This window comes from Cricetulus griseus, chromosome 2 (assembly GCF_003668045.3).
Source record: "Cricetulus griseus strain 17A/GY chromosome 2, alternate assembly CriGri-PICRH-1.0, whole genome shotgun sequence".
NCBI classification, from domain to species: domain Eukaryota; kingdom Metazoa; phylum Chordata; class Mammalia; order Rodentia; family Cricetidae; genus Cricetulus; species Cricetulus griseus.
The window spans coordinates 246265828-246287728 of record NC_048595.1 but is presented as its reverse complement, the minus strand read 5'-3'; the positions used below and the strand labels follow the sequence as shown (position 1 = coordinate 246287728).

At 36.9% G+C, this 21901-nt stretch overlaps 1 protein-coding gene across 4 annotated transcripts in view; it reads left to right on the top strand.

The window, feature by feature from the left end:
• LOC100771923 (laminin subunit alpha-2) overlaps positions 1-21901 on the top strand; it is a 541373-nt gene that overhangs the window by 218495 nt on the left and 300977 nt on the right. For all 4 annotated transcript variants that reach the window (XM_035440328.1, XM_027402872.2, XM_027402871.2 and 1 more), the window contains exons 9-12: positions 917-1016; positions 4767-4927; positions 14811-14951; positions 17499-17672. In XM_035440328.1, coding sequence (XP_035296219.1) covers positions 917-1016; positions 4767-4927; positions 14811-14951; positions 17499-17672 — 576 coding nt within the window. The remainder of the gene's footprint in view (positions 1-916; positions 1017-4766; positions 4928-14810; positions 14952-17498; positions 17673-21901) is intronic.

Here is a 21901-nt window from a genome sequence, read left to right as displayed (position 1 = left end):
CTTCATCTCCCCCTATAGAACATCTTTGGAGCAATGTTTGTGCTGGTGTCAAAATGAAGGGTAAGGGCTACACACGCCCCAATGGGATATGAGCTCAACTTCTACTTACAGAGTCTGAAAGTCTCTTTCCAGGTTATACAACCATGTACAAAACCTGGTTTCTAGTTTAAATATTTAATTGTGTCTCTTTTGAGCAGAAGATACAATTTTTTTCTTCGAGTCCGGGTTTCTCTGTATTGCTTTGGAGCCTGTCCAGGCTGGCCTTGAACTCACAGAGATCTGCCTGCCTCTGCCTTCCGAGTGCTGGGATTAAAGGTGTGCACCACCAATGCCAAACAGAAAATATAAAATTTTATGTAAATAATTATGCCATGATTAGTGTGAAAGTTCTTGAAAAGTAAATTGGAAGGAAAATTGGTGATAGTGATTTTAAATCATATCCTTTTAAAACATACAATACGAAGGCAGGTTAAATTATGAAATATATAGTTGAGTATCCCATCCAAAGATCATCATTTTGTTATGATTATAATGCAGTGGTTATAAAAACGTGTTTCTTTATGTATATTAGGATTCAAGGGTTCATCATCTGTGGTTTCATTATGCACACTTTAAAAAGACCAAGAAGAAATGGAACATGGAAAAAACTTATTGATTATTGAATCTAAAAAACAAACATCTACAGATTGGTGATATTGGACACTTTACTTTGTGTATCCATTTAGAAAAAAATGGATTTTAGAAGCCCACCAATCTGTGTCAAAGATGAATGAATTCTTATAATTTTATCAAAATAATTTGTTATGGATTTTTAAAACTAATCAGCACTGAATTGTTTGCAGTTGTTTGCTGAGTTGAAAATACTGGCATTTTTATTTCACTTGACTGAAACAAACCATTTCAATTATTTTTTCAGGTGTCACCAAATTATCCAAGACCATGCCAGCCATGTCACTGTGATCCAGTTGGCTCCTTAAGTGAAGTGTGTGTGAAGGATGAGAAATATGCCCGTCGAGGTGAGGCACTGTAGAGAACTGGCTGAGATGAGAAGATGACTGGATGCCAAGCACCATTCTTGTCAGAGAATTTTAAAATAATACATTCCCAGAGTGGGGATTCTGGTATCTAACGCTGTGCCCCCTAGGATCCTGTTTTTATTCGCAATAATGTTTGATTTTGTAATGAACTATATTGTAGGAAGAAATTTGTCAGAAACAGTTTAGTTGTAGAAATGTTATGGTGTGCATTATACAAACTATGATGTCACCATGTAGTATAATCTTATGGGATCACTATCATCTATGTGACGTTTCCTTGAGAAAAAAATGATGCTATATGACAGTTACTAGTTTGTGTGTGTGTGTGTGTGTGTGTGTGTGTGTGTGTGTGTGTCTGTGTGTCTGTGTGTCTGTGTGTCTGTGTCTCTGTGTCTCTGTGTGTCTGTGTGTGTGAGGGAGGGGGGAGGAAGGGCATAAATCGAGAGTGTGTTAGTATGTGTACAATTTTTCATGTCCTGTTACTTGATTGTTCTGTAGCTTCCACTGGGTCCAATTTAAAATGACAATATTCATTGAGAGATTTTTGTGCAGCATTAGGAAGTAAACAGTGATCACATTGTGGGAAGTAGGTGATGCCAAGTGCACACACAGGACTACAGAACTGTGAGAAGTAGATGATGTTATGTGCACATACACGACTACAGATGGTGGCAATATGAGTTGAACCCAATAACTCTGAGAAATCAAATGCACAATAAATGCTCATCATCAAGGAATCAAGTGGCAACATCATAAAATTAACATTTGGGAGCTGATTTCAGGACATTCGCCCGAGATAATTTGAGTAGCAACTTTAAAGTAGCAAATAATGAAGACTGTATGCATTTTTGCCCTAATACCCTTAAAGTTAAATCCTGCCACAATGAATTATTTCCCTTTTTATAGACAACTCAATCACAATTATCAATAGTATTGTCACCCACCAAAATTAGTACATTATTCAAAAAGTTATTAGAAATAGAAAAATTAGGAAAATAAATACATAATATTGTCGCAGTTTAGAAGTAAGAAGCAATAATAATGAAATTTTACAAAGAGAAAAACTTTAAATGCCCCTCCTAATTTATTTCATATTTTACCTTTTATTGGATCCTTAAGGGGAACTGGAGGTTCTTCACGTGGGTGATGGGACTGCATCAGGTCCTCTGGAAGAACAGCAAGTACTCTTGACCACTGAGCCATCCCTCCAGCTCCAATAACCAGCCTGTTTGGGAGCAAAAATCTAATAAAAATAATTTATTATCATGTCTTTATCAATGTAAACTGAATGTTTTTGTTACTAAATCTATTATATTTTATGACCCTCGTTAAAATTTATGTAGCAATTTTACTTTTCTATACACTTTCCCAACATGTACATATGTTCTTTGTATTTAATATCCCGAGTATATTATGCAAATGGACTCTTGATAGTAATAGCATGTATGCTTGACTTATTCATGTTTAATATTCCTTTTGTTCAGTGATATGACTTCTTATCATGATATATTCTTGCATTTCATTGCTCTTCATCTTTGTATGACAGAGATCACATTTTATTGATTTGCTCTCATTTTGAAGGCCTGTTTCTTGTATTCATTCATTCAACATTTTTTCTATCTTTATCATCAAAGGCAAGAACAACAGACAACAGTCCTCATGTTATTCCTAAAGAGAGACCAAAGATTTTCTTGTGGCTGTATTATCATTAACTTTCTCTATCAAGAGAAAAGAGAAATTACAAGAGCTTTCATACCCCTCTTCCATGCCCAAAATCTATTTCTATGAATGCCTTCAGTCTTTTTTTTTTGAAAATTTAAAAAAAAATACTTGATTAATTAATTGAGAATTTCATACACTATATTTTTTATCACATTCACCCTACTACTCCAGTTCTACCGCCATTCAGCCTTTTCTTTAGCATTGTTGTGGGTGTCACTACATCAAATTAACAATGTTTACTCAAAAGTAGTCTTTCGTTATTTCCAAGGATTTCCCCTATCTGTTATGATGCTCTGGGATAGGCTTGATTATGAGCTACCAGATATGCACAAGACACAGCTTATTCTTTCCAGTGTTGTGTCTTTAAACTTTATAGAAAGTACCCCTTGATAATTTTGTTGTTGCTGCTGCTGTTGTTTTCCATAACCTTGGCAAACACAAGTTGTAGTTTCATAAAGTTTCAGCTTTTACTTTTCTGTCCTTCATTTTTCTTTAATTTCCTATGTATGTGGTGTGTGTGTGTGGATACATGCGTGTAGGTAGGTATGTGGACATGGTTTGTGGTCATGTGTGTGGGAAGTTAAAAGTAAACCTAGGTTGCCTTTCTTTACAGCTGTCAACCTTGTTTTTCAAGACCGGGTCTTTCACTAAACCCAGAGTTCATCCATTTGACTACACTAGCTGGCCAACCAGCTCCAGGCATCTGCCTATTTCTGCAAGCCCTAATTTTATTTCCCAGTGCTAGGGTTGTAGATATGCACTGCCCCACCCAGCTTCTATGAGGGTTCTAGGAATGGAAACCCAGATTCTTATGCTTGTACATATTATTCACTGACCCCTCTCTCCAGCCCTTATTCTTTTACTTTTTAAAATACTTTTATGAGTGGATGTTTTGTGTATGGATGTTTTGTTTGCATGCAAATATGTGTACCACGTGCATGCTTACTCTCAGCATAGGCCAGAAAAGCTTGTTGGGTCCCCTGGAACTAGAGTTACAGATGATTTCAAGTCGCCATGTTGGTGTTTGGCAGCAAACCTAGGTCCTTTGGAAGAGCAACCAATGCTCTTAACTGCTGGCCCATCTTCCCAGCCCCTCTGGATATTTTTATATATCCAGATCCTTTGGTTTTAGCTTTAATGATTGACACAAGGAAAGAAGGCCATATAAAACAACATGAGAAAGCTCACATAAACTCACAGAGACTGAAGTAGAATGCACAGGACCTGTATGGGTTGGCATTGGGCTTTTTGTGTATATAGTATGGCTTTCAGTTTAGTGTCTTTATGGGATTCCTGAGTATGAGAAAAAGTACGTTTCTGATTCTTGTGTCTTCTCCTAGGGCTTTTTTCCTTCTGTTCGTTTGTCTTGTCCAACTTTGATGTGATAGTTTTGGTTTTATCTTATTATATTTTATTTTGTTATATTTTCAAATGTATTAATGAAGGAATTAATGAAAACCTATTCACTAGAGTAACATTAACAACTGAACTATCACTTATAACTGCTGGGAGAGGGAAAATCAGTTTTCTCCAACAGAGAGACACTGGGTAATTCAACCACTCCAGGACAGGCCTCATATTCAGGTGTAGATGAGCAAAATATAATAAACTCCAAAAATTTTGCCTGTACTTTTACTTAGTTACAGTTTTGGGGTGTGTGTGTGTGTGTGTGTGTGTGTGTGTGTGTGTGTGTGTGTGTGTGTGTTTTCTTTTCTTTTTGGGTGTTTGTTTTCTAGGTTTTGCTGTTGTATTGGGTTTTTGTTTGTTGAGAAGGAGCCTAAAGTTGGATAGGTAAGGAAGGGGAGAGGATCTGGAAGGACTTAGGGGAAGGAAAAAAATAGGAACAAAGTATATTTCAATTCAAAATTGCTTTAAATTTTTAAGTGATAAAATTTTAAAAACTAATTTTGTGAGCAGAGTCCAACTTAAAAGTTACTATAATTTAAACCTCTAGAACTAAATTGTGTGTCCTTTGAAAGTGCTGATATGTAATGCTTCTTCCTTCAGGGTTGAAACCTGGATCCTGTCACTGCAAAACTGGCTTCGGAGGCCTGAACTGTGATCACTGTGTCAGGGGCTACAGTGGCTACCCAGACTGCCAACCCTGCAACTGCAGTGGCTTAGGGAGTGCAAACGAGGACCCTTGTGTGGGGCCCTGTAGCTGTAAGGTATGTTGTGTAATCCCATTGTGTCTCATTGTTGAGACAGAGGACATGTGTGGCACCCTGTAGCTGTAAGTTCATCACTGTTCAATCTAATTGTGTCCCATTGTTGAGATAGAGGACAGCTTCCTTTGGCTTCTCTGTTACATCTGTTGCCGTTAGGCATGTCAAGTTTTCCTGTACTCATGACTATTAAGTGCACAATCCTACTGTAAGTTTCATTAAATGCTGACTAGGTTCACTGTCACACCCGAATTTATGTAAACTCTCCAAATACATAGGCCCCCTTAGGGTCTATGCCATTTTATAACAAATGATTTTTCTCCAGTTGCAGAAAAATGTATGTATCACTTGAAAAAATAGTTATTTCAAATTTAAAAATATATACCTTTGCAGTCACTTCTGAAAAAAATTCTGTCAAAGATTTTTTTTAAAAAAAAGTAATTCCCTGAAAGCTGAGTGGAGATAGGTCTTAAAATTCTCACCATATTTAAATTCTTCTGTATAATTACCAAAGTGTAAGAAAACCTAGTGGAAATGACTAAAAATTCGATGTGATCTCCCATGGGTGCTTTTAGAAAGGCAATTTCATTTGTTGTACACAATCAACTAACTTCATCACGTTAACTCTAAGGGACATTTTACACCTGTAGCTTTCACACACATAGGAAACAGGCATTCACAAATATGAAATAATAGCACTAATTTACTTCAGTTACACAAGTCCATTCCATGGTTTCCTGATTAGTGCATAATTGTATGAACTGAGTGCATGAGCAATCTTGTTAAAATGGTGGCATGACACATTATTATAAACACAAATAGTCTTTCCTTTTCTTTACTAATTTGTTATGATTATCTATGAATATATGATAATAGTTGGTATGTGTATATTTTGGTGTATGTGCATAAATATCACAGCATAATAAAATATTTTTAATATTAAGTACATATTAGGAAAAGCATTTCTGAAATATGTCATGTAGTATATTGTTTGTATATTTTATTTATACTTAGTGTATATAATGACAATAAAACTATATACATATGATGTTTACAAAGCAAGCATGTATTATATTAGAGACTATTTAAACATCTATATTGAAACTGGACCAGTTGCTGCCTACACAGTGAACAGAAAGCCATTGTGAAAGCTCTCATGTATTGGAATATAAGAATTTTTCTAGATTTAGTGCATTTCATTCCAGTATTATCTGAAATGAAAACTGCTCTCTAAAACCAGCGCTGGACAGCAGTGATTGAGTGGCAACTTGCTTCAGGACCCACCCAATCCTGCCCCTACCCCATGCTGAATTCTGTGGCGGGCTAAGGGGGGGTGCAATCCTACAGCCTCCAGTTCTTCTCAAATATGCAGTGAGAAAAATCTTGTTTATGCACCCTTTCTTTTCCCAAAGTGCTACAGACATCTCTCATTTTGTCTCTTGCTCCAGTGCAGGAAAGGTAGAGCTAAGCTTAAGGTAAGATAACTTGATGAGTCTGTAGAATACAGAAACTCAAGTAGGAGAGAGGATGCATTTTTAGAGACACATCTTTAAAGAAAGGTGGGACATCTGCTATGCTTAAGGAAGGACTGACAAGGGGAAAGAAGGGCAAGCATCATTTCTTTGGCTTCTTTGGGAGATAGAACTAGGAAGGCAGAGATTTTACCTGGATCTGGTTAGACACAAAGTCTTGAGAAGAGTGACAGTAATCCTAATGAGAAAAGTGCCACCATGAAGACACTTGACGCTCTAAGTACACAATTAAAATGCTACAACAAACAGTAATTAAGGAATCATAAAAGATACTTAAAATTAGCTAAATAGCATCATTAAAAGCAATGTCTTTCAATAGTGTGATATTTTAAATATAAAGCATCAGCTCTTAAGAAGTCTTGTGATAAAAATATGCAGAAAGCAAGTTTTATAAGATGCAAGCACAACTGTAAAAATATAAAAAAATGTACACACATAATGAATGAGTTAGTTACATCAAAAACTATGTCACAACATAATTATATCGTGGTGTTTTATAATGAACTATGTATCAATGTACAGACAATGCACTGTGATGAATTGCCCATCAACTCTCATTTACAAGAATGATAAACAGCTAAGTATTTAAAACATCTACACATACAGTTTAAATTCTGAAAGGAACAGCCACTAGTGCAGAAAGGGATGAGATGTATCCTTCTTTTTTAAAAGTATGATTTGAAATACTTGTGCCAACTGATAAAGAAATATAAAACAAAATTCTTTATGAGAAGAAAAATGTTATTGGATACTTTAAAAAATGGTAGATTTTTATTTGAGTATAGTGTGTGTAAGCATGTATATTCATGTATGGATATAAAGATAACTGATTTTAACAAGTACTTATTTATAAATAGAATATAAGATAGATACAAATAAGTATATAAGTATAAATGGGCAAAATGCATGTTAATCAATAAAAATTTACATTTATATTTCCTTATATTGCTATATAGAGAGATTTTTTCTTTATTTTATTTTTCAAATGCTTCTATTTTTAAAACTTTTTATAGTATTTGTTGACTGCCTGTGTGTGTGTGTGTGTGTGTGTGTGTGTGTGTGTGTGTGTGTGTAGCGCCACAATTCCACAGCAGTCCTGTGGACATCAGAGGACTACTTACTGGAGTTGGTTCTCTCAGTACACCTTATGAGTCCTAGGGCTCAAACTCTGGTTGTCAGTTTCAAACAGGCACCTTATGTGCTGAGACACCTGGCTAACCTGTCTCCTTTGTCATAGTTTTCCTGAATCAGAGCTATCCATTGAGTACAAAGACATTTTAAGGAACTTCTTCATTATTAAACCTGACGCCTGTTTTTTGTTCTTTCAATTTTAAGTGACAGATATTCTAAATGCTGTATTGAGTTGAGATAGACACAAGTTTTCTAGCTTCTATTATTTTAAACAATAATTTGGTTGGATAAATATAGCTGTAAACTAAAAATAGTTAGATTCAGGAAATAGATGGGAATTTCTAGATGTCACACCAAAGAGGGAAATCTGTTAAACCTAAACTCAGGCCAATTTGAATAACAAGACTGATGAGGTGCAGGTAGAAGGTGAGTCTTAATTTTTTAGATAAAGTCCAATATTTGGAGGAGTTAATACACTTGAATTGATCCACAGAGATAGGCAGGAATTTAACTGCTTCTTTTGAGGACCCCAGAAATACTTTCCAAATGTGAGAAGTAGACTATCCCTCCATGGGGTAAATACAGGGAAGCAAGCAGACAGCTTTCTGTGTCTTTTGAGATCCAGGAGAAGAAAAGTTAGTGGCCAATCAGGAATCAAATCCCCAAACCTGTGTGTAAAATAGGATTGGTCTTATTCTTTCCTCATGATATCCAGAAAGAAAATGGGTACTGATTGCTTCTGGGAGAGAGAGACAGAGAGAGAGAGAAAAGAAGACGAAGAAGAAGAAGAAGAAGAAGAAGAAGAAGAAGAAGAAGAAGAAGAAGAAGAAGAAGAAGAAGAAGAAGAATAGAGATTCTCTCCTTACCCAACATTAGATAGGCTCCTTGACTTCTCTTTCTACACCTTTGCTTTAAGCTTCATCAAGTCTAACCATGTCTAATAAGAAACCTCCCAAGTCACCCTCTTGTGAATCCCTCATCCTTCCCTTCAGAGCAGCCTGCTCTGCCTTCCACACACAAGCTGCTGGGTAGTCTTATCAAGAATTTTAATCATCCTTAATGTTCTTTGTTAGTAGCTTTCTGTGGATTTGCCCTCATGGGTTCTGTTTACAAAGCCTCACTTACCCTTGCTGCATTAGGAATGATGCCCTGTTCAGCACTGAGATCTTATCTAAATAGATGCTAGGTAAAAATCTGTTTTGATCATATAAAGTAATATATGGCTATTCCTTTTAAACAACATTGACTAAAACTCAGTTTGCAAGAAGTGAAACTCTGATTTCTTTTCATTTTTCCCTAGGCCACCATGTGTTATCTATCTCTGGATCAGTTTGTTTAAAGAACATGTACCCAACAAACACTGCTAATTAAGTAATTATCCTCCATGTGTTAACTTATTTTAATACTAAGACACATTAAAATGAAGACCTTTATGGAAGAAAAAAACCATATAATTGACTACACAGGCCTCAAAAACTAAGTGTGACTACAAAATTTCCTAAGCAATTATCATTAAAAAAAAAAAAGTTAAATGTCACTGTAGATATTCTCAGTAACTTTGTCAGTAGAATTCCCAGTTGAGTAACAATCTCAGTTAAACACACATTGTGGAAGTTGTACCTAATTTATAAGGTGGCAGCTTCATGAGAATGGAATAATAATGCCCCAAACTTGCAGAAAGAGTGAAACTCGGGTTTCCAAGATCATGTTAGTATGAAGGCACCGATTATATACATGATTGTGTAGCATACACTGTCAAAGTTGAGGGTCCTTTGGCATTGTTAATGCACACATAAAAGTCCCAGAGTCAGCTTCTCTATTTGAGTCATGCTGCTCTCTATGACATGAAATGCATACATCACACCATTGTATTCGTCAGTAATCACATTGAAAACTATTGTCTTTAAAGAAACATTTTCAATCATGACCCTATACATCAACTGTTAGATGCGTTGTCACATGCTTTTTCCTGAGAAGATCTGGTAAAGGAAGGAAAACCTAATAAGTTTAGATTTTCCCCATTGAAGTGTCTAGAAAGTAGAGTTCTGTGAACTAGACAGAGTTTCTCTGATTCTGCCTTTTTCTGCCAAATTTGAAAGGCCCTGTCAGTAGCAGTATTAGTTATTCTTCCTCTTACCATGATCAAATGGCCAGTAAGAAGCAGTTTGATGGACGGAGGTTATTATGACTTAACTCTTCCAGCAATTCGAGGAGATACAGTCCTTCACGGTGTGGATATAACCAGAGAACAAGATGACTGAAGTCAGGAAAAAGAGAATGAACAGGAAGTAGGCTAGATGACCAAACCTCAGAGTCTAATCACAGTGATGTACTTCTTCTAGCAAGATGTCAGCTTCTGAAGGGGTCAACCAGTTTCTAGACTAGTACTGTCCTATGGAAAGCAAGAGTTAAGTGCTTGAGTCTATAGGGTCATTTCACATTCAAACTACAAGAGAACCTATCACAGTGCAAACATAAGTAGGTCCTATTTTCACTACGCTTTCTATTTAGTTGTGTGTTAACATTTGTCTCTAGTCAATCCTGACAACGGTCAGCATCTTGCAGTTTTGGATGTAATGAGTGCACTTTAATCTCATCAAACATTAACATGAAAGCTCCTTGTGGGGGACCAAATAATTCTGTTATGGAATATTTTGGGGCCCAGCCTCCAGCTCCTGCAAACAGGAACACTGGAAAGCCCCGCCCACTATTGTATTGTTAATGCCAGTAAGGCTACAATTGTTTACCATGGTCTCAGGGTAATATGCCTCCTATTTGCATCTCTGTGGGCCTAAGCATCTGAATAGGCCTGTACCTGGGCAGAGAGGGAGGTGTATGAGTGACTAGGGAGGACAGGAGTTAGGGGCAAGAGCAACTAGAGCAGAGAGGAGAACAAAGAGAGAAATGGTTCCCTCTTGGTATTGGCAGGATGGTTAAGAAGCAGCAGAAAAAAATGGCTAATAAAGAAATGACTCTAGTTCTACAACATGGAACTGAGAGCTCTCTAAAGATGACAAGATGCCTGTGTTTGGTCTTTATAGACGCTGGGTTGCTAGGAGCTTCCAGCTCCACACCCCCCCAGCTCAGGCTGAACCTCATGGATTAAGGCTGAGACACACTGGGTCACGACAGCTCCTGGTATAGATGACTTATGAATCAGGTAACACTCAAAATCAGAGGAGACTCAGAGAGCACTGCTTTCAAAAGTGACCAATAAGTATCTATAGACAAACTGGAGAAAAGTACAGGAATCGCTGGATTGGTTACATCTAGATATTTCCCTTATTTGAACATGGTCTGACCAGTTAGTAGACACCGATTAGCCAAAGTTCAGGTGCTTGAGACTGGGTAAAATTCATCGGTTACAACATTATGCTCTAAAGTAGGTTTTTGCCTTGTTAACATTTTGGTAAATTGCTGCTTATTATGAAGAATCTGAAGGTTTAACTTGAGAACAGCAAACCAGACCTAAAATACTTTAGGTCAAATAATAGAAGCAACATTCTAATTATGAAGTAGCAATGAGATAATTTATGGTTGGGGGTCACCACAACAGGAGGAACTGTATTAAAGGGTCATGGCATTAGGAAGGTTGAGAACCACTGCTCTAACATAACATTCATTATCAGATGCTGTATTTGAACATCCAAACCTGCTGAGTTAACCCATTCCAGCACTATATAGTAGTGAAAGATTTCTGTGTTCCACTGTCTCATGTCTCATAGGCATCTTACGTACTACTGACAACTCAAGTGCCTCAGTTATAAATATGTGAATTCATCTCCTGCTTAGCTCACATTAATTATCTCCCATTTCTTAAGAGAAGAGGTCCTTGTCTCCTAGGATACCCTTAAATGTCAATTATTTAACAGTAAGCCCTTGATTTTAAGTACCAAATAAAATTCTTCCCATATAGGAAGTTTTCAGTGAGTTTATTTTAGAAGAATAAGTGACACATGAAACTATCCTCACATTAAACATTATTTTCACCGTCTTTGCTAACGTAGATGTCTTCCTAGTTCTGCCCAACAAGTTTAGTTTTTTTAAACCATGCTTCAAGGTTTGTTTGCAATTCCTTTCCCATCATAAAGCCTTCACAGGAAGAATCTGTGCCTCCTTAAGTATGTTCTTATAAGTTAATTTGCTTCGGAGATGCACTGACCATGTTCCACCTTGCAGTAAAGTTGACTTCAGATGTATCCTTTCATCTAGATAGACACTGGCTTTTAAGAACAGAGACCTTGACTCCACTCTCATCTTTTACCGTACCTAGAATTCCCACTTTAATGTTCTGCTTCAGGTTATTAGATTAAACTAAATATGCAATGATTTATGCATAATTTTTTCTGAAGGTCACATTTCAAGGCTAAAGTGGAGCTAAGGAATATGTAGCTAATATCTAAAATTTGCTGATTGTTTAGCTCAGCCTGACTCTCAGAAAAGTGGTATTATTTGCTTTCAATTTAGAGTAAATGAAAAGTAGACTAGACAGAGACCAGAAGAACACAGTGTTCAGAACAGCTGTACTGTGTTCTTGGCAGAAAAAGCTAAATTATAATTATAGATACGTTTCATCTTTCCTGCCTGTGCTTTCTTTTGAAGATGCTCTTCACTGCTCTGGGGATTTCTTCGTCCCTATAGGTCCAAGAGTAGATTTATTACTTTTGCTAACATCTATAGTGGCAAATATTTGGAGTCAGCCTAGAAAACTTAAAACTGATAAGAGAGTTAGTAACCACACTTCAAATTCAATATGTATCAACAATAATATGAAGACATGAAATTGCACTGTAGGCATGCCTTCCTATTAAGGATCCCAGTCATGCAAAAATAGTTGGAGTTATGAATGGGTCATGGATATTAAGAGCCAAAACTCAAAGTTTAAGTAAATTCTCTCAGCTCTAAGAGGAACCTCTTTGCTTGGTCTTTCAAATTTCTCTTTTTTGGGGGGCCCATTTTCTGTCTCCTGTTTTTATATTTTTTACCACTCTATCGTCTCAGTCTTGGCTTACTCAAATATATTTGTGTATGCATGTGAATGTGTGTGTAGGTTTGTTATATGAACATTCATGTGAAAGCCAGAGAAGTCTATTTTGGGTGTATTCCTCTATTATACTCCCCCTTTATATTTTGGGGCAAGGTGTTTCACTGGATTTAGAGTTTGCCAATTCAGTTTAGACTGGCTATCCAGGAAGCATGACATCCTTCCTGACTCTGGCTCCCCATTACTGGGATTAGAGGCTCACACTGTGCACCCAGTATTCTACTGCTTTGCTTATTCTTTTGCTGTTGTTTTCTTTTGTTTGGTTGGTTTGTTATTAATTTGAAGGCTGGTGCTAAAACTCAGGTCTTCCTGCTTATGCAGCAAGCACTTTGCCAACTAGACCTAGCCTTTTTATATAGTTTTAATAAGCATCCACTGTGTGCATAGCACCTTAATATACATAAAAATACTACCACCAAGCAATTTGTTTAATGTTAATAGACTTGTATGAAGCCATTTCTCAACAATGTCCAGGAAACTTGTTATTTTCTGGAAATACATACACAGGAGGTTTTCTGTTGTGGGATATACATAACACCGTGAGCCCCAAGTTTGTGTTTGCATTAATTAAATAAAATCACCTTGTGTCAGGAGGTGAAGCTAGTAGCTAGTTGACAGAAATTAATCATAGAGAGTAAATGGGAATCTGAAAGATTTATAGAAAGAACCACAGAAGTAGTATGGAATGACTTTGATTGAGTGTTGTGGTCTTTTTGTGTTTGGTGGAGTAGAAGGACACTATCTTTTGGAGAAAAGAGAAGGTCAGCTAGTTGCTCCTCAATCTCTCTGAGCTAGCAGGTTTTCACCCCAGCCTCTGACTCCCGAGTCTTATTGATCAATAGAACAATAGAGATTTAGTTAAAACGACATTTGGTGGTAGGGACAGGAGGTGGATTCAGAGGGACATAAAAGTCCCCTGGGAGCTGCCACTTTGGAGCCTCAGTAATTGGCTGAAACATCAGTAGATTCCAGTGCAGTTGCTGTGCTAGAAATAAAACAACAGGTTTCCACCTCAGACCAAATGTTACGTGTGTTCGGAGATAATAATCTTTGTAAGCTTAGATAGGGTTTCATGGTTATAATCAAGCAGTGCATTTGAGACTGTGGAAATAATAGGGAAACTCTAAGTAGTTAGCTCTCTAAGGAAAGGGAAAACAATACAAACAGGCAGAAGGAGAAGGCAAGGAAGAGGGGATAAGGAGTCATGCATGCTCAAGGATGCTGGAAATCTGTTCCTACAAAGGAAGCTTTCATTTGCAGGTATTAATCGGGATTAACCACTTCTTAAATGGAGAGATTGCCCCCTGTGTACTCAGCTTTCATTGCTGTGAGCACACAATGTATTCTCACCTAGAAGCAAATACATTTTCTGTGTACTGGGACTGGGACTAATAAACCTAATCTGGAGAACAGTTATTAAATAAGAATGAATTTTCTCCACAATATTGCTACATAAATAACCTACTAGAACAAGAAACACTGTAAAAATTTAACAGTGAAAAAAATTTCCCTCTTTTACTTATCTATTCTCATTTGCCCCAAATTCTCCACATCTCAAATTTGTATGTTTGCCTCAAAGGCATGTATTTTTGATCGGTAATATGAAGGTATTTGACAATTTTTGTATAACAGAAATGTTTGAATTTTATAATATGTTTGAAGATGAAGTTTCCAACACAGAATGGCAAGCTTAATATTGGCTCCACATTCTTCAAACTAAAACATTTTTTGATTTATCATATTTAATCTACATTCTTTTTAAAAAAGGTTTTACGTTTTTTGAGACAGGGTTTCCCTGTGTTGCTTTGGAGCCTGCCCTGGAACTCGCTCTTGTAGACCAGACCAATCTCAAATTCACAGAGATCTGCCTGCCTCTGCCTCCCCAGTGCTGGGATTAAAGGCATGAGCCATCAATACCCTGCTAATAAAGATCAAAATAGTAACTTTGAGTTTGGTACTTAGCACTCAGTAAATCTCATGTACACACAGGCTGTGATGTCAGAACAACTGACCTTAACAGGAAACTTTAGACCAGTTGTTTTCCAATACATTGTTGTGCTTTCAAAATGGGTGAGAAGGTAAAATAAGGACCACAGTCATGTTTTCTTCACACAGGCATAGATCCAACTCTTCCTTTGAAGAATGCCTCTGTTGCTAAAACACCTCTCTACTTTTGCAGGAGAATGTTGAAGGTGAAGACTGTAGCCGTTGCAAATCTGGCTTCTTCAACTTGCATAAGGACAATCCAAAAGGCTGTGATGAGTGCTTCTGTTCAGGGGTTTCAAACAGATGTCAGAGTTCCTACTGGACCTATGGCAATGTAAGGATGCCACTGCCCTCTGCATGCTGCCTCATGTCCTGCCCTGTGTCTGCCTTATTTGTTCTTTTGACTGAGACCTCTGTGAAGTAGATACAACCCTTGTCAGATCCCATGTGTGAAAACATAATGAAAATTATGTTGTTTTCATCCCAAGCACAAGATGTAGGAGAGAAAACATAAGATCACAATAGTAATATCCATTAACCAATATGATATACATGTCACTTAAGAAAACCTGTCTTTCCATCTCTTCAGCAATAACTGAGACCATCTTTTTCTAAAACAAACATGTATCACATGTCTACCCACATTTGCCCACCATGCTCCCCATTGCCTGTCTGTCTGCAGAGGGCCATTTTTCCCCTGGAGAAAATACGTGAGAGAAAAGTGGGATCTTTGGGAATTGTCATAGTTCCCTTGGCTGGATTTTGAGTGCAGAACATGTAGGAAGCAGGCTGGATGAAAAGACACTCAGAGTGAATGAAGAAGTAGATTGCGGAGAGACCACTGAGAAACTGTGGGGTATCTGGATAATTATTAACCGATTGTGAACAGCAGAGTGGCATATCAGAGTCATGTTTTACAGACTGATATTTTGAGAAGCTATCACCCAATCACTCCTTCCAGCTTTGATCTGCAAATTAATCCAGAGCACAGTCTTGAAATATTGTTCTGTCTATATAGATTTTAAGTCAAATTTGAAATGAGTAGATTCTGACTGTACTCTTATGCCTGACTGTGAATCTCTAGATACTTACCCAATGTATTGATTTCAAAGAAAACTTCAAAGAAATAATAACAAATGGACTCAAAGTCTAACTTCTTCACTTTGTTTACAGAGTCATGCTTAACAGTTCCTGACAACTCCACTGATGAATTTACGTTTCATGGTTTTTGAAGGGGCAGGGAACAGGTAGCACTCAAGTCCTGGTCTTCAGAACCTAGATCTATAATCGTACTGAGATGTCTGAAAACACCCGAAGGACAGACAGCTAATGTTAGAAAGGGGAACTATTTACTATTGTCTACTCAGTCAATGGCCTTTGACCTCATTTGGTCTTTGCTTTTGACCAAAGCAGTCATAGACATCCCAAAGCTTTAAAGATAAACAGAAGTCAAATAATCTCAACACAGAAAGAAAATTAAAAGTTATAATTAGCCTATATATTGTCAGCCTTATCACTCCAGTTGCTGTCAATCACTTGTAACACAATCTATACCTCAGGCAGTAGTATTCTGAAAGTGGTAGCCCCTATAGTGATTAACCTTGGCTATCAGCTTGATTAGATTGAGGGTTGAGTAAATGGATGGTTTATCCTCCTGTTCCATTAAGATGTTGTATAGAATATTGGGAGAGGGCAGGGATGCTGTAAGTTGGGCCTGGTAAGAAGAAGTAAGTCCAAGGGGTATGTTTTGGAAAGGGACATCAGACCATGGATTCTTTCTCTCTATACTTTACCAACTTGCCATCTTGAGTTAAATGACTCTTCACCACAATCTGACCACAGTGATGGACAAATCTTATGGCATCTAGAAGCAAAATAAATCCTTCCTACCTTAAGTTGTAACAGTGATAATAAAACTAATACAGCTAATACAGTTGTAGGAGATGTTGTCATGGCAACATTTGCTGGATTCAAATGACCTGGAACCTCAAAGCAGAAAATTTATAAAGTTGGAAGAATTGAAGTATTGAGTGAAACACTCCCTTTTAGGTCTTGTATGTATAATTTCCTTTCATCCTTGGCTTTAGGAATGCATATGCAACACTGTGAGACATTAGGTTTCATAAAACAGTACTAAATACTGCTGAACTGAAAAATGTAAAATTTCAAGTAGAATTACTTGATAAATTATATGACATTATAACCATTGTATAAGTTAAAATGAATTTCTATTTTTGGTTATGTTAGTAAAATGCTTGTCATGCAAACATGAGGGGCTGAATTTAAATCCCTAGGACTCATACAAATAGCTGGGAGCCGTGGGGGCACACAAATAACCCCATCACTTTAGGTAGGGGGTGGGGAAGCAGAGACGGAGGATCCGGGCTTAAAGGCCAGTCTAACCAAATCAACACCAGGGAGACTGAGAGCCCATGTCTTAAAAACTGAAAGGTAGAAAGCAATCGAGGAAGACAGTTGGTGATAATCTCTTACCTCTACCACATACACTCATGCATGTATCTGCATGCACATACATACAGACATATCTGCCATACATGTTTGCTCAGACACATGTGCAAACACAGACATAGTACTTGGAATCACATTTTAAAGAATAGTAAAAACATTATTACATAGCTCTGTCAAGATTCTCAAAAACATCAATTAAAAAATAAACAACAGATTCTATGTTAGTATATATGATAAGCTTGGTGATACACACATTATACCCAACTCCTATGTTTTTTAAGTGTCTGTAGCTTTTCCCCACTCCTAATTTCAAAAATAGCAGGTACTATGATGGAGAAAAATAAGCTACTGCTGTCTTTTGCCTGTGCCTGTGTTTGTTTTGTGTAACAGTGATGGTTATGTTTTCTTTAAGATTCAAGATATGCATGGCTGGTATCTCACAGACATCTCAGGCCGCATTCAGGTGGTTCCCCAGCTTGATAACCCAGACTCACCTCAGCAGATCAGTATTAGTAACTCTGAGGCCCGGCGATCCCTCCTGAATGGTTACTACTGGAGTGCACCACCTCCATATCTGGGAAACAAAGTAAGTCCATTTGTGACATTCTTCTTGAAACCGTATTTTAACTGACCTAGCTAGAAAGTGAGTTTTAATTACTTTTTTTCAAATTGAAATCAAATACCTACTATAATAGATTTCCAGAAGCCACTTAATCAGATAAGTTGGGCATTCTCCATGTAACACAACTGATAAAAAGTAGGAGACAACATAGGATTATTGCATTCTTAGATTTGCACATAGGTTCTAGGTAAGCTCTTTGAATGAGTGAATATTAATAAAATCCCAGAGTCTTTTGGGAAACATATTTTAGATATTGGAGGAAATGGTGTTGTGTTTATTTAAGTATAACTGCCTTAACAGTAGTGTAGGGTGACATTTTTTTTTTACAAAGTTCCCCTCATCTCTTTAGTTTTATTTCAAAATTGATAGGCAAGACAGTCCTTTTCCTTGTATCCAATATGTGTGTTAGTTAGAAAAATAGATTTATTATGCATCTAATTCAGTGTTTGATATGATGTATATGTAAACAACATACTTTTTAGAGTTTGGACAGAGAAGTACCCTGAAATTGCCCTTTTGAAAGCACATGTGGTTTTCAAGCTGACTCACACATGTAGAATGCACACACAGCAATAAACCTTGAAGGAGAGCAACCTTGAAAATTCAAGTGTGTGTGTGTGTGTGTGTGTGTGTGTGTGTGTGTGTGTGTGTGTGTGTGGTTTCTTTTTTGTTCATGAATCCTCGCTAGATGTATATTTTGGTATTTAGAATTCTGTTTTATTTTGCCAAATAGTTTGTTATAAACTAAATTTAATTATTTTGTGAATATTTTCCTGGTGTATGAAAATTAGTACCCTATCATAGATTAAGTTACCTCATTACAGAACCTAGTGATGGCAAAAATCTGGCAATGGGAAAATGATATCACCTGCCACCTCTAAGCACACATTGTTATCCTGGCTATAAGAAACTTTTCATTGATTAAGTAAACAAAATATTCTTACAATTGTTAAATGTATGGCATAACATGAGCATTGAAATAGAAATGATAGTACCTCATATACTGCTCAGTGAATGGGAACTGGTAATTTTAGCTGATTGAAACATTTTAACTCATAGCCAGGTTCTTATTTTTAACAGGCTTCTAAATGGTCCTACGAAAAAATGTGTAAATGAATAAAGTAGGTTTTCAATGAACATGCATTTTAAAATAGACAGCATATGTTGCATAAAATTCAATAGCTGTAATAAAAATGTAATTAAACTTTTATTTTCTAGGCCCTTTATGACATGAAGTCATTTTATCCTATCCTATTTAGAAACCTCCCATATCCCTGCCTTGAATTTCTTCTGTTTAACATTGCCAAAAAGTAAAAAATAAAAATAAACCTCTTTCCTTTTATTGCTGAAAGAATCTCAAGAAGAAATTTAGGTCAAAATCAGACACTTGTTTTCCTTTTTCTTTTCTTTCTTTCTTTTTTTTTTTGGTGGCATTATGCTAAAATTTATTTAAAGATAGTTACTAATAGTAATTACCATTACCATATTTTCCATCATTTCTTTTTTGGTCATATGCCTTTTCCTTCTGTTGGCTGAAAATCAAACCAACAGAAGGAAAGCAAGCAAATGGGATATTAAATAACATCAGAGCAAAGAATTTGGACTTCCTGTTCATAGTGGTTGGAACCCAAAGATAACTTCCCTTGTCTGGCCCTGCTGTTTCTTCTAACCACCCACAATGAAACACTTCATATTCCACAGCAGATCATTTTCACTTCACAAAGCCCTGCCTGCCAGTGTCCCCATTTCTATTCAGTGAGCAAAAACGATGGTAACAGAGTGTGCAAATTGTTTGACTATGGAAGGCATTTTTTAGTGTACCGTGGAAGCCCTCAGTGGTTTACTGTCAGCATTCTCAGTATGAATGAAACAATTTGCCTTAATAACTGAACCATATAAATTTTTGATACCACAATAATACTGCCAGCTCTCAGAAATTACCACAGTACATCTAAACTGTCATGTCACATCACGTAAATTATAGTCATGATGACACACTTAGCTTGCTTGATTTAATATCTTGCTAAGGAAATGGAAAATTGTAGGTCCTTGTTTGTAAATTCAATAAACCCGCTTTTTGAAACAGTTGAGGCTAAATTTTTTTGCCAGTAATTGCCGTTTGAGTAAGAGCCACTGCCGGAATCTGATAGGAATAGTAAGGACATCATGATTTTCTTTTACATGTGCTTAATCGCTGAGTTTTATTGATAGTCATGGTCTATAGGCTATGAGATATGATGTCTTCTCTACTTTCTTTGGTTAATTCCTAAGGTTAAAATTATTTATGAGATGTAATCACTTTTTCCTAAAAAGAAATGGGATAGATTCAGAAACATTTTTCTATTTCTTTAGTTATATAGCTGCTTGCAATAGAGGGAGAAAATGCTGGGCATATGCTCCAATAATAAAGCTGCCTCTACAGTTCTTCCTCTCTAACCTACCCTTCCCTAATCACACGCAGTAAAAGAGCCTCTTCCTAGGACACACTGTGATAACTTACAAGTCATCCTGCTTGTCATCAAACTCAAGAATGCAAGCTAATTTAATAAAGAATACCTTTTATCCTGTGAGACAACACTGCTTTGTGGAAAGTAAGGAGCTTTGGGTGTGTATGTGTGCATGCACTCAGGAGTGTTTGTGAATCATGCGTGAAGCCCAGAAGATTGTAGCCCATTTATGTACAGGTCAGCAATAATATTTCATCATCCCAACTATGAATTAATTCCTCAATAGTTATCATGACATGTTTTCCCCCTCTTACATGAACAGATATTAAGCACCACAGGCTGTTTATTTTTATGTAATTTTCCCATCATATTTTCAGTCCTCCAAGAGGGTTAAGTCAGATGGCCCCTGGGCTACAGTTGGTAGTATTTTATTTTCACAATCCTGGGTAAATGTTACTGCTTGTTTTTAGGGCACTTGTGCAAGTAGGGGTACGTGGGTCGGGGGGGAGGCAAAAGAGGAATGAGCTAGAGGACAGAGAACCCTGCTGGCTTTCTAAAAGCAGCTGCTGTTCAGAAACAGTTTGGGAATTTCAGAGTTAGGCTAATTTACTGCTTTGGTAAACTAAATGTTTCTGGAATACTGATGAAGTCATTTGCTTAAGGTTCCCCTAGTGGACTGAAATGGTTGGTGCAAAGTCCAAAAGCGTTTCTCTGGGGCTGTAAAGTTCTTGAGAAGCTGCTTCCTCGTGCTTGTTTCTGTTTTTATATGGCTGTTAAGCTTAAAATTCTGTCTTTGAACATTACTGAATTAACCTTACGAGACTTTTTTGACAAAGTCACTCTTATTACCCTTATATTGGATTTTTGTGGCTAGTTCAGAGAAACATTCAATAGTTTTTGCCAATAGTAATGCCTGCGGTTAGGCTGTAAGAATATGAACCTTATGAAGCCTTTCCATGTAGGAGCATCTTTGGCAAATCCCTTTGTTGTGCTCCCTGGATGTTCTTTGGAGAGCCCACATCACATCTGTGTATAGGAAGAAAATGGTTGCTGGAACTGTCCAGACCTCGTGGATCTTATTACATAAAAAAATCTGAGAAAATACTTTGATTGATAGTACATGCTTAAACAAACAAGAATCACAAAAATAAATTATTTTGATTAGGCTGTTGACATATGACCCCTGAGTGGGAGTTTGTGTGGGAATTGAAAGCAGATTTCAAGCTCATATGTTTAAAAAAGTTAAAACACTAACAGTAATCTTTCCACATTTCCCAACATTGTGGAGTTCAAGTAGGGCAGGATACTCACGCCTGAAGTCCAGAACTCAAGTGAGGAGGGAGGATCCCTTTGAGTTTGAGGTTAGCCATGTCATGGGTACAAAGTGATTCTAGGACAGACTGAGTGAGAGCCTGTCTCAAATAAAAGTAACCAATCAGTAGAATTTTACATTCTCTTCTCCACCGACAATTCCCCTGACTTGAATTTGGATTAAGACAAATGGATTAATTCAAATCAGCATGAATATGGAGAAAGACCTGGCCATAGAAGTTAAGAGGGTAAGTCAGCTGGTCATCATTTTTTTTAATTAAAAAAAATAAAAACCAATCAAGAAAGATTTAGAAATAAAAACTAATAAAGAAAGATTTAGAAATAGAGTGGAACCCAGGAAATATTTTTCTGCCTGCAATAACCCAGATAATTGTTAAGGATAAATGAGAAAATCCATGTTAAAAAAAGAAAAGA